We start from the raw sequence: 13,101 nt of genomic DNA, 5'->3' as shown, positions 1-13,101 counted from the left end.
AACACACACTTTGAACAGCACTAATGGCCTGTGTGCACACACGCTCTGACAGTAACTGATGGTGGTGTTTCTTTGATGGTGTGTGTTATTGTCAGAGGCAGGTCCAGACAGGAAGCTGCTGGCATCACACACACGTCACCTGACTCAGGTGCGCTCTCGTCTCTCTTCTTCTGTTTCCCTCCTTTTCTTCTCTCTCAAGTCTTTTCCTGCTCAGTAGAGTCTCGTTCACTTCACGGCGATGGATGTCTCTATACTACATTACCCATGAGCCTCAGCTGCCGTTACTATGGAGGAGCAAATCAGGCTGTGGTGAATTCAGAGCACTTGAACTTGAAGTATTAGTTTCAAAGAACACTTAAAAGTACTCTTTATGCAAAGGCCCATCTCAGAATATAATCTATTACTGGATGATAATGATGCATTCATGTGTTCATCAGGTTCATGTTGCTGCTGCTGAACATGGAGCTGATTTTACTTTGACTGCTGACAGCTTCACCTGTAATCATGACCCACCTGAGAGCTGACTTTTATTTCATATCAGTAATCTGAATGTGTAAAGGAACTGAAGTGAGACTGCAGAGTAGATGCACTCAGTTACTCTGCAGCATCGTCCCACACGTACAGACACTCAGCACACGTCCGCTCTTCTTCCCTCACTTTATTTTCATGACGTACTTTAAAGGAACACATTAAAAAGCTTCTCTCTCCATCGGCCCGACAACAGAAACCAGACCAAGAACTTCACTGAATCCATTAAAAAAGAAGAAGGACGCTAAAAGCAGCCGGAGCTTCAGCTCCTGACGTCCTCTGGAGGAGATAAAGTGCAAAAAGTCCGACTGAGAGGAGCCGACGAGCTTCTTCCTCCTGAAGCTGATTTATGGAGGCCGCTGACGTTTCATCAGAGTTCAGATGATTTCAGAGCAACAGCAGCAGAGACAAACTCGTCCGTCCAAAAGACACTTTGGACAACATGCGACATCTGAGGACTTCAGTCCACCCAGAAGACTCCAGAACAAACAGCCTGTCTGTGACCTCGAGTCGGAGAGTCATCTGTTTTTAAGCTAATTAGCGATTAGCTTTGATTGTGTGAAGGTGTGAAACGATCCTCTGACGTCATTTCATCCGTCTGACTGAACCCGTTCTGACGTCAAACAAACAAGACCTTTACTGTGAAAGGCTCAGCTGACTACCTGTTAAACTATATTTAACTTTACATATTTAGTCTAAATCTCACCCTCCTCGTTTTAATGTTCAGGGTGAAAACAGTGTTTTTATTTCTGGCCTCGTTGTTATTGATCCATGTTTGATTATTGATTATTTCGATACATCACAGATTTTATGTTGGTTTTATGTCCTTGATTACTGATTGTTGCTGTTGATGGTCATCAATGTGTTGAAGCCTGGACACAAACTTAATATCCCTCAGGTGAAGAACAACAATAACAATAATAATAAACGCTGCATGGAGGCTTCTGATTGGCTGGCTCAGTGCTCTGTTTACTGCTGCTGTTGATGTGAAATGGTCCATATAGGTGATGATGATGTCATTGCACAAATGATCACATGACGCCTGTCAACGAATCAAAGACCGGTTTTCTTCTTCTGGCGTTTACTTTTAGTAGATTTAAAGTTAGGTAACGTTTGCATTCTGTACTGATCCAAACATGCGTTTGGCCTCCAGTCGACCATTAATCAGTTCATTGATCTGTCCGTCTCAGCAGCACTCTGTGTGTGTGTGTGTGTGTTTTATTGGTTTCCATGGTGATGAGAAGAGCTCACATCTTCATCCAGTCTGCAGACGTTCATCGATGCTACGAGGAGGAGAAAAGGGGAGTTTGTGAAGTAAACACAAACACAGAGTGCTGGGAGCCGTCGCACGGTGATGACATCATCTCTAGAGGCCCAACGACTTGCGAACGATCTTCTGGGCGAGTTTGTAAAACTGCTCTCTGTCCTCCCGCCACATTTTAGAGGCATCCACGTTCGCTCCACTTTCATCGTTCGGCTCTGAGAGGAGACAAGGGAAGGATGGAGGAGACAAGGGAGGAGAGCAGAGATGTTAGCAGTGACCTTTGTTACATGTCACACTCCTCTACCTCCTCTTCCTGTCTGCCTCCTCACTGTCCCTGTCCAATAAAGCTGAAACATTTCCCCAAAATGTCTACAAGAGGAAGAAGAAGAAAAAGAAGAGGAAGCATAAGAAGGTTAAGAAGAAGAAGAAGAAGAAGAAGAAGAAGAAGAAGAAGAAGAAGAAGAAGCAGAAGAAGAAGAAGGTTAAGAAGAAGGTTAAGAAGAAGAAGAAGAAGAAGAAGAAGAAGCAGCAGAAGAAGAAGCAGTAGAAGGTTAAGAAGAAGAAGAAGAAGCAGCAGAAGAAGAAGAAGAAGAAGAAGAAGAAGAAGAAGCAGAAGAAGAAGAAGGTTAAGAAGAAGGTTAAGAAGCAGAAGAAGCAGAAGAAGAAGCAGAAGAAGAAGCAGAAGAAGAAGCAGAAGAAGAAGAAGAAGAAGCAGAAGAAGAAGAAGGTTAAGAAGAAGGTTAAGAAGAAGAAGAAGAAGAAGAAGAAGAAGAAGCAGCAGAAGAAGAAGAAGAAGAAGAAGCAGAAGAAGAAGACGGTTAAGAAGAAGGTTAAGAAGCAGAAGAAGCAGAAGAAGAAGCAGAAGAAGAAGAAGAAGCAGCAGAAGAAGAAGAAGAAGAAGAAGAAGAAGAAGCAGAAGAAGAAGAAGGTTAAGAAGAAGGTTAAGAAGAAGAAGAAGAAGAAGAAGAAGAAGAAGCAGCAGAAGAAGAAGCAGTAGAAGGTTAAGAAGAAGAAGAAGAAGAAGCAGCAGAAGAAGAAGAAGAAGAAGAAGAAGAAGAAGAAGAAGAAGAAGAAGAAGCAGAAGAAGAAGAAGGTTAAGAAGCAGAAGAAGCAGAAGAAGAAGCAGAAGAAGAAGAAGGTTAAGAAGAAGTGGCAGCGGCGGTGGCAGCGGCGTACCTGCTAACATGCTGACCACAGACAGCAGGATCTTCTCCACGCTCTGGACTGGACTCCACCTCTCTGCACTGCTCTCGTATCCCATTGGATCATCGCCCGGAGCGTGAAGGATGGAGATACACACCCGACCGTCCGGATAGACTACAGGAAGAGAAGAAGAAGAAGACATCAGTGTCTCCAGTCACGTCAGACCACCTGAATAAGGTTCCTGTCCAAACCTGGTCCACCATGAGGACATGTTTCAAGCTGGAGACATTTCTGAAAGTCAGACTCTTTTTCTTTTTCGGTTCTCTCAGTGGAGACACTTTGGTGTCTCTGGGGACTGAGGACTTTTTCAAAGTGGAGACACTTTTTCAGCTTTTCTTGAAAATGGAGAAACTTGTTTGTGAAAGACTCGATGATTTTTGTTGAAAGTTAACGTTTCTGTGTGTCTGTGGAGACGTGAAGTGAGGACACTTCGTGGCTGTGAGGACAGTCCTGTGAAAACTGAGGACACTCTCACAAGCTTCCGACTGTCAGAGCTCAAGATCTTTTATCAGGTCTGTCTTTTCAGTGGGTGTCCTCACGTTTCCGTGTGAGACGGGAGTCTCAGGAAATCAGATTATCAGAGCACCGGGCTCAGCGCGCCATCGAACATCTGACGGAGCGTTATCGACGCGCGATAAGAGCTTCCTGTTGGCTCGCCGTCACCTGACAGCTGCAGGTTTAACGGCAGCTGCAGCAGCACGGCTCGAACCGTCAACCTGCTGTCAGCGCTTCACAGCAGACCACAGGTGAACTCAGGTGAACTCTGAATCAGAGGACTGAGGGAACGCTGAAACATCGAAGCCTTCAAAGAGAGACGAAGCCAAACGAGCTTCAGACCACGCCCACACAGATCACCTGTTCTTACCTGCAAACATGCTGAATACCTAAAGCAACACAGAGGTGACCAGGTGAGCAGAGTGAGGCTCCTCTGACATGACTGCTGAATTCAACCTTTCTCTGCTGACAGGGACGTAAACCTGAAGACGTCTGTCTCTGAGGGTGTGAGACAGACTGTCGCGTCTGATGTTCGTCCCCGAGTCACAGCCTGGTTCTGCTGCTCTGTTCTCTTTGGTAAAGTCGTGACGTGAGTCAAAGCTGCAGAGAGCGTGAGGACGGTCGAGTCCGTGCAGATCTGCTCCGTGTTTTCTTCTTCGTGTGTTTTATCTTTTCCTGCTGCTGTTTGTTGATGGAGGATCAGACGATACAGTTACAGCAGGAAGTTCAGCCCAGGGCCATGCTGGTGTGTGTGTGTGTGTGTGTGTGTGTGTGAGAGAGATGGAGGTGATGGTGATGATGATGATGATGATGATGATGACTGGTCAGCAGTGACTGTCTCGTCCTCTAATCAGTGCGGAGCGCGCTCAGACCGTCTCCCACTAATCACAGCGCTAATGACAGCATGCTAACGGCATGCTAACAGCAGCAGGGCTGTGCGGCAGGCTGCGACAGGTCAAATGACGGGTTTAGAATTAAACACAGTCTCAGCAGGTCTGTTGTTACTGAGACGTCACCTGACCCTAGTTTACATGGTCACATGACTGATTGTGAGCAGGCAGTGAGACCTCAGGACGGTGACGTCTGTCCACAGTTCAAATATCATCACATCCTTTGGTTCAGTGAGAATTTCTGCATCTATTTTTTATTCTATAGAAGATTAAACCTGCGATGTCGATCCTCTGAAAATCATCTGTAATCACGATCAGCTGTATCCTGTTCAGGTCTGACTCTGGGCTGGATCAAGTATTCAGATCCTTTACTGAGGTAAAAGTACTAATACCACAATGTAAAAATACTCTGTTACAAGTCAAAGTCCTGCAGTAAGATGTTAATGAAGGTCCAGTCTGTCAGCCTCAGTGAGATCTATGGGCAGAAACCCGATATTCAAAGCTCTGCTGTCATCAGTGCGTCATCACCTGAAAATAAGAACTGCTGAGTGTCTGTTAGCTTAGCATGAATCTGTACATCTACAGAGGGAGCAGCTCCTCCTCACACACGCCACCACGTTTCTACAGTAGCCCAGAATGGACAAACCAGACGCTGACTCTAAAGAGGGACCACGGTGAGGGAGGGGAGGCCAGAGTGTTCAGCTGGTTGCAGTCTGTAATCATCACTAGTATAATCAGGAGAATCTACTAAAAGAATTAGAAGTACGTGAAGCAGACAAATGTCCTCTGTGACTGTCAGACGGTTAAATCTACGCTTGTAAAGTAACTAAAGCCGTCAGACAAACACTGAAGTAAAAGTACAACACTTCCCTTTGAGATGCAGTGCCGTGCACGTAGAAAGTGACATACAAGAAAAGACACAAGTACAGCTGAAGTACCTCAAATTTGTACTTAGTGATTCTCCTCTACTGCCGTGCTGCTTTTCACAAAGAGAAAAAATGGGATGTGTGGACTCACTGTTGGGGTGAAACATGTCGCAGGTGAACCTCATCTTTGGAGGACTGAGAGGGTAATCAGAGGGGAAGCTGAGGACAGCTGGAAACACTCCGCCTTCAAAACAAGTGTCCTGAGGACCCCTGAAACACAGAGGACACCGGTCAGCGTCTTCCATGAGCGCCGAGCTCCACGCCAACAAACACACAACAATAAAACTGAAACAGAGCTGAAGACAAGTGACACCATGAAACCGAACCACCAACAGATGTTGGTGAACAGCTGGATCCTCGTCTTCCTCTCCTGACCACCATCTCTGAGTCTAGAAGGGGCTCTAGAGGTTCTTTAGGTGGTTCTAGTAGTCACTGAGGAATTTCTAGACATTATTTAGGTTGCTTTAGTGGTCAAAGAATAGGTTCTAGCAGTCCATTGGGAGGTTCTAGGGTTCCTGCAGGATGTTCTAGCTGTCCTTTGGAAGTCCTTGTGGTCACTGAGGGGTTCTAGCTGTGTTTTTGGAGTTTCTATTGGCCGTTTGGAGTCTCAGGTGGTTGAAGACCAAGTGTGGAGCGACATGTTGGTCAGCACTGTCCACACTGAAGCTGTCCTGGAGGCTCGAGTGGAACCTCACCGAGACTCCGTTCTACATTCCTGCGTCACTCATCCGTGCATCAACAAGGTCAACAGGGTGAGGAGGAACTCACCTGTGCTGCACCTGATACTCTATTAGGATTTCAGTGAAACAGCCGTCTTCATCACCTTTGTCTGCATGAAACACGCGTTTCCTTCATCTGATCTGAAGTCAGCTTTGTGAGCTGAAGCGTCTCTGCTGCGTGTGTCAATCATATTTTGATGAACTGTTCCAGAGTCAGTGATCAGAATCAGACCGAAGGTTATTTTTATCATCGCTGATGATGAGTCACAAAGCAGCCGTGTGATTATCAGAGTTCAGATGGATGTTTGAATATCTGAATCCATCAACACACACACACACACACACACACACACACACACACACACACACACACACACACAGAGTGTGTTCCTTCCTGAGGTGAGCTGATCGTCTACCGGCAGCTTATTTCTGACTCCTCTCTGCTTCACCTCCTCCACCATCAGTTAAACCAGCCACTCAAATAACCTCACAACAGGAAATCCACACACCAATCAGCAGAGGGTTTACACACAGGCGAGGAGGCAGAGGAGGAGGCAGGCGAGGAGGCAGGCGAGGAGGCGGAGGAGGAGGCAGGCGAGGAGGCGGAGGAGGAGGCAGGTGAGGAGGCAGAGGAGGAGGCAGGTGAGGAGGCAGGCGAGGAGGCGGAGGAGGAGGCAGGCGAGGAGGCAGGCGAGGAGGTGGAGGAGGAGGCAGGTGAGGAGGCAGGCGAGGAGGCGGAGGAGGAGGCGGAGGAGGAGGCAGAGGAGGAGGCGGAGGAGGAGGCAGGTGAGGAGGCAGGCGAGGAGGCGGAGGAGGAGGTGGAGGAGGAGGCAGGTGAGGAGGAGGCGGAGGAGGAGGCGGAGGAGGAGGCGGAGGAGGAGGCAGAGGAGGCTCTGATGTGATGAAGTCTGTGAGCTTCACGCTCAGCTTCTGAAGCAGCTGACTGTTTTCTTCTTCGTGGGTCAGGTCAGAGTACACAGACGTCCACTTCAGTCTGAGATTGAACTCGGCCTAAAACAAAGCGTCTCCAACGCTGCGGCGGCTGACAGAGACCAGTTAACCTGAGGGCTGTCCCAGGTAATTATGGGATGCGGTGCCGGTGACGTCAGGCTGAGCAGGAATGTGAGCGTTAACGGCGAACGAGCTGCAGGTTAAATTGAAGGGCGGACTGAAGCTGCCGGCACGCCGACAACCATCACCACAGGAGGCTCCCTTACACGAAGGATGACGACAGCCGCGCTGCCTTCACTGACATCACGTCCACGGCAGCGCTGGCTGACGGGAGGTGTCTTCTGTGGTCCATTTTAGGACAACAGGCTCGTTTTAGATGAGAAGAAAACTGGTCCTGTTCAGGACTCGTGCAGGTCTTAAGCTCACATTCTGTGTTTTTAACCTCACTTTAACTGCTGACGGTGAAACACGAGAACTCTTTTGATCCAAACCACAATTCTGTTTGGATCTGTAAATCTTTGGCGGTAGAAAGTCAGTACATTTACTCAAGTGCTGTACTTAAGTATAAATTTGAGGTACTTGTACTTTAGGTACATCTATCCTTCTCCTGCTTCCACTTCTGTGTCTCTCTTTCTGATCTTATGTGAACGCTGAAAATTCAGTCTTTTATGTAAATGCGTGTTGACTGTCGTACGAAGAAAACAGAAAATGTGTCTGAGGACACTTCCTGCTTCAATTGTTCAAGTTCAGGAAACTAAAGACAAACACTTTGACCAACAAACAGAAGCTTAACAAGCTGTGAAGATGTCAGAGAATGAGAAGATATTCTGATCACTGATCAGCTGTAGATCATTCAGTCTGAGCTCAACTGTTAGTGAGGAAACAGTGACGCCTGCTGGACACAACCCTCCATCACACCTGCAGGACACAGCAGCCAGGCGTACAGGACTTAGACTTAAGCTTGGTTTAGGCATCGGCATCGCGGCGACGCCGTACCTACGGCGTACACCCTACGCCGTCACTGAGCATTCGTAGTTCTGCGTCGAGGGAACGCGCTGCTCCGCAATTCACCGCCAAGCCGCTAGGGGGGTGCGGCTGTGTCTTTGTATGGTTTCGGGGGGCTCTTGCTGCCGCGAAGAGGAGTTGTAGAGGTGGTCGTACTTGCGTACCTCCTCGATAATTCTTTCTTCGGCTTGGTCCAGTTTTTCTTGTAACTCTCACCACAGAAACTTTGAAAATGGCGGTGTTGTTGCGCTGCGACCATAGGGCTGCGACTGAACCGAAAATTACGTTCTGAACGGACCAATCACAGTCCTCGACGTTCACGTCACTACGCGTCGATGCGACGCGTAGTCAGGATTTTTTGGAGGTGCGCGTCAGGCTACGGCGTAGGGTCCGCGTAGGGGTCTGCGTCGACGGCGTAGGTACGGCGTTGACGCGACGCAGAAGCCTAAACCAAGCTTTAGGCTTAGACTAGTGTTGTCACGATACCAACATTTTGGTATCGATAACGGTACCAAAATGTATTTCGATACTTTCGATGCTTTTCCAAATAAAAAGAAAACACAATAAACGTCATTATTGACTTTATTTTATTGGAAAATCTAACTATGCATCAGTAAATAAAATAAAATACCACAAAGACAGGCTTTTCTAATGCAGTGCAATTTTTTATCCACGTTTAGACGAGCGTTCTCAGCAGGAATTGTTTGTTTATACGAAGACGCAAAAGTGGGCGAATTCGATTGGATATGCATGCCAGGCCGCAGGGTGGTACTGTGATAGAGCGCCTACGACGTGTTGGGGCATCCAAAATTTGACACATGTAATTGTATACACGTCTCTGTTCGCCTGTAGTATCCGTGTACATTCTATACAATTGTTGAAATGACTCTTGTATGTTGACTACAGCTGCTAGCACAGCTTGAACATCGGTGGGATCCACGTAGTCAGACATATTGTTTGTTGTTGTTTTACCGGCTTGGCGCGTTGAGTGTGACGTAAGGTGTAGTTGCTATGCGACGCGACGTGACGTAACGCGACGTAGTTTTGCGCTTCTTGCCGTTTAGACGGAGACGCAACCCCAGTCGTCTTCAAAACTCTGCACTCTGGAAGGCGCCTTCAGATTTTTGCGGTTTCAGACCTCGACGGCGCCGTCGCCGTGTAAACGAAAGGCACTTCCGATAAAATATTTTGTCGTTTTCATTCGCAATCGTCTTCGTATAAACGGTGTCTCAATCTCTCTCTGTCTTCAGACTCCTGCTCCGTTTGCAGCTTCACGCTGCTCACTCGGTCGCTCGCTCACTCGCCGGATCGCTCGCCTCGGCTGAAATTACAATGCAGTGACGTCACGTGGTGACGTAAAAAAAAAAAAAAAAAAAAAAAAGGTACCGGTCCCATCCAAGCGCAGTATAGTACCGTTTTAAATGCCTCAGTACCCCGGTACCAATTTAGTACCGGTATACCGAAAAAGCCTAGCTTAGACTTAGGCTTAAGACGGCAGAACAAACAGCATGAAGCAGATTAAAAACTGTGACGAGCTCAAAAGTTCAGAAACACACTGATCCAGTTTCTGATGGACGACGTCCTGAGCTGCTTTATAATGTTATTACTGCTGTGTCATGTTTCAGGTCCTGTACTTGTTATTAATGCTGTGTCATGTTTCAGATCCTGTACTTGTTATTAATGCTGTGTCATGTTTCAGATCCTGTACTTGTTATTAATGCTGTGTCATGTTTCAGATCCTGTACTTGTTATTAATGCTGTGTCATGTTTCAGGTCCTCTAGATGTTATTAATACCGCGTTATGTTTCACGTCCTCTAGATGTTCTTAATGCTGCGTCATGTTTCAGATCCTGTACTCGTTATTAATGCTGCGGCATGTTTCAGGTCCTCTAGATGTTATTAATGCCGCGTCATGTTTCAGGTCCTCTAGATGTTATTAATGCTGCGTCATGTTTCACGTCCTCTAGATGTTCTTAATGCTGCGTCATGTTTCAGATCCTGTACTTGTTATTAATGCTGTGTCATGTTTCAGATCCTGTACTTGTTATTAATGCTGTGTCATGTTTCAGATCCTGTACTTGTTATTAATGCTGTGTCATGTTTCAGGTCCTCTAGATGTTATTAATACCGCGTCATGTTTCAGGTCCTCTAGATGTTCTTAATGCTGCGTCATGTTTCAGGTCCTCTAGATGTTCTTAATGCTGCGTCATGTTTCAGATCCTGTACTCGTTATTAATGCTGCGGCATGTTTCAGGTCCTCTAGATGTTATTAATGCTGCGTCATGTTTCAGGTCCTCTAGATGTTCTTAATGCTGCGTCATGTTTCAGATCCTGTACTTGTTATTAATGCTGCGTCATGTTTCAGATCCTGTACTTGTTATTAATGCTGTGTCATGTTTCAGATCCTGTACTTGTTATTAATGCTGCGTCATGTTTCAGGTTCTCTAGATGTTATTAATGCCGTGTCATGTTTCAGGTCCTCTAGATGTTCTTAATGCTGCGTCATGTTTCAGTACTCACATGATGAGAGCCTCCCATTCAAAGAAGTTTTCCTCATTGGCTGGACCTGCACAAAAACGAACACACACTGTTTATTGGTCCATGGATAAAGCACCTGGCATAACTTCCACCTCACGCGCTCTTCTGATTGGCCTGTTTCTTTAGGACCTGCTGCCTACCAGCCACTCCAAAAGCACAATGAACAGCCTGTCTGCCAGAAGAGACTTTAACTGTGGCTCCACTAAAGCATCCTGTAATTCGCTCTTGTACTAAAACATGAATTCACTGCTGTCATTACTGTAAACACACTTCAAGTAAAATGTGGCTCGTGTTTCAGGCCTGGAGTTGGCTGCTTGCTAAAAACGCCGTCCTCTTCTTCCGGTTTCCAGTCTATCTTCTTCCTCGCTTGTTTTTGGACGCGGAAGTGCTGAACTATTACACAGGATGCTTAACAGCGCCGCCTGCTGTACAGCAGTGAAAACGGATTGTTGGAATATCTCGTCACCGGCGGGAAAGTGTCCACACTGTTCTGTCATCTCCGCTGACGGCAGAGCGACAAAGAAACTCAGCTCAAATGTTAAAGTGATGATTGTGTATCAGTCTCACCTGCAACAATCCCCTCAGGTGGGTTCAGAGTCAGTTCTGAAACACAAAACACACACACACACACAGAGGTGAAATCAGGCTGTGACCTCTGACCTTTTACTGTTTTTTCTTTTGATTGAGGCTAATGTTGCTGTCAGTGACTTGTGATGAATGAAGGAGGTGAAGTGAGGAAGAGGAGGAAAAATGAAAGTGATTTGATGAAAGATGATTTCATTGAAATAGTTATGATCTGATGTTTCCTCATTTTCCTGTCTGACATTCATCTTTAACACCACACAACTTACTTTTATCGTTTACAGAAACAGTTTTTGTCACTGTCGGGTGACCTTTGACCCTTCTGACTCTTCATGAACAGAAACTGCGAGCTGTGACGATGAAGGTGGACGTCAACAGTCCAGCTGATGGTCACAGCAGCACTTCTTCATATGAAATATCAGTCAAGTTCATCAGTAAACTGACCAGTAATCTGTTTTCAGTTCCTCCAAAGATTTCTGTGAGTTCTATTGTGAATGATGAATGTCAGACAGGAAAAAGACAAAACATGACTATGTTGTCTTATCACCACTATTTTAATGAAATCAGCTTTAAATTCATCAAATCACTTCATAGTTTATCCCTCGGTTTTTCATCACCTCCATTTTTACCCACTGTGTTACTTCTGTCCCTCATAATTCAAAGTTTTTCTGGTTTGACTAATGACAGAGAGGAAACGAGTGTGAACGTTGACATCTGTGCTAAAGTGCTAACAGCAAAAGCTACACAGGTGAGCGAACAGCTGCTCAACAGAGAGCTAACAGCACATTAAAACACCACATTTTAGACACATAAACATGTAACAATATAACCTCAGCCTAATGAAGTTTATATTAACCGTGTACTTTTAAAACAGGACACAATCTTGATCTAATACCAAGACTAATCTCCCAGTCCTCCTAGCCAAGCTAACAGGACAAGCTAGCCCCGCTACACCAAACTTCATTTAAAAATCTATCAGAATTGTGATTTTCAAAGCGAAGCGAATAATTAACATCACTGATGTAGAGCACTGCGGATTAATGAGCTTTAATATTTATTTCGGTGTAGAAAAATTAGCTGCACTGGTCACTGTTAAGTTGCATCATTATCGTCTACGGTCATTCTGGAGAGCGCTGACGAGCTCCACAAATCATGGATTTACTTTACCGCCATTAACGCTGCTGGATGAATGAAAGTTATGCCGAACATTTCACCTTTACATCTTTATTTCCTGTCTATGTTCAATACATGAGTGTTACTGCCGAGGAGCAAAGAAATCCCTTAAACAGCAGATTCTTTAATGGAGGTTGGTTCAGGAGGATTACGAAGGAGCTCACAGGACTGTTAGCTTAGCCTGTTTTTGCTAACATTTCAAGTTCTCCCATTGGCTGAAGGCGGAGTTACGACGCGGCTACTTCCGTTCACTCACGTTTATACTCAGCCATGAGCCTCTTCAGCGCGGTGCCGGCCATCGCGGTTTAACGGAGACGAAACACAAAATAAAAGTCCCCTCCGAGTTTTACTTTTTGTCTCCACAACCGATGTCGCTAAAGCTGATCCACCGCGCATGTGCAGAGGGTCGTTTCCTGTTGTGTCAGCCTGAGCGTCAGCTGACAGCGCCCCCTACAGCCTCCATGAGCTCAATATTCACATCGCCGTCCTCATTACAAGCAGATCTGAGAAGACAGTCCACAAGTCAAAGTCCTTCATTTCAAGTACATTCGAGTAAAAGTAGAGACGTATTAGCGCAGTATTTTATGTCTTAGATTCTAATTATAATCTTTTTACAATGACTTGTGTTCCTTTATGTTCGTTATTGATGTGACATCTGAGGATTTCATCGCCTGTAAATGTGACATGTGACAATAAAGAGTTTATATACTTATATATAAGATATTCTGTAAAAATTTGGGGTTTTCACATGAAATCTGTTTTGACTCAGCTGCACTTTGGGAAAAAAAATCACATTTGAATCTTGCAAATATAAAAGAATTTAATCT

General features: G+C 45.7%; 1 protein-coding gene across 1 annotated transcript; it reads right to left on the bottom strand.

Moving 5' to 3' along the window:
* Positions 1 to 643: 643 nt before the first annotated feature.
* Positions 644 to 12,668, bottom strand: ube2g2 (ubiquitin-conjugating enzyme E2G 2 (UBC7 homolog, yeast)). The gene is made up of 6 exons (XM_076746383.1): positions 12,531 to 12,668; positions 11,087 to 11,122; positions 10,502 to 10,547; positions 5,398 to 5,516; positions 2,969 to 3,109; positions 644 to 2,007 (listed from the first exon to the last, which is right to left on the bottom strand). The coding sequence occupies exons 1-6, from the start codon at positions 12,571 to 12,573 to the stop codon at positions 1,895 to 1,897; spliced, it is 498 nt and encodes a 165-aa protein (XP_076602498.1). The 5' UTR covers positions 12,574 to 12,668; the 3' UTR covers positions 644 to 1,894.
* Positions 12,669 to 13,101: the final 433 nt, after the last annotated feature.

Source organism: Chaetodon auriga, chromosome 13 (genome assembly GCF_051107435.1).
Source record: "Chaetodon auriga isolate fChaAug3 chromosome 13, fChaAug3.hap1, whole genome shotgun sequence".
Lineage (NCBI taxonomy): Eukaryota > Metazoa > Chordata > Actinopteri > Chaetodontiformes > Chaetodontidae > Chaetodon > Chaetodon auriga.
The sequence above is the reverse complement of the archived record's forward strand: the minus strand, read 5'-3'. Positions and strand labels throughout refer to the sequence as shown.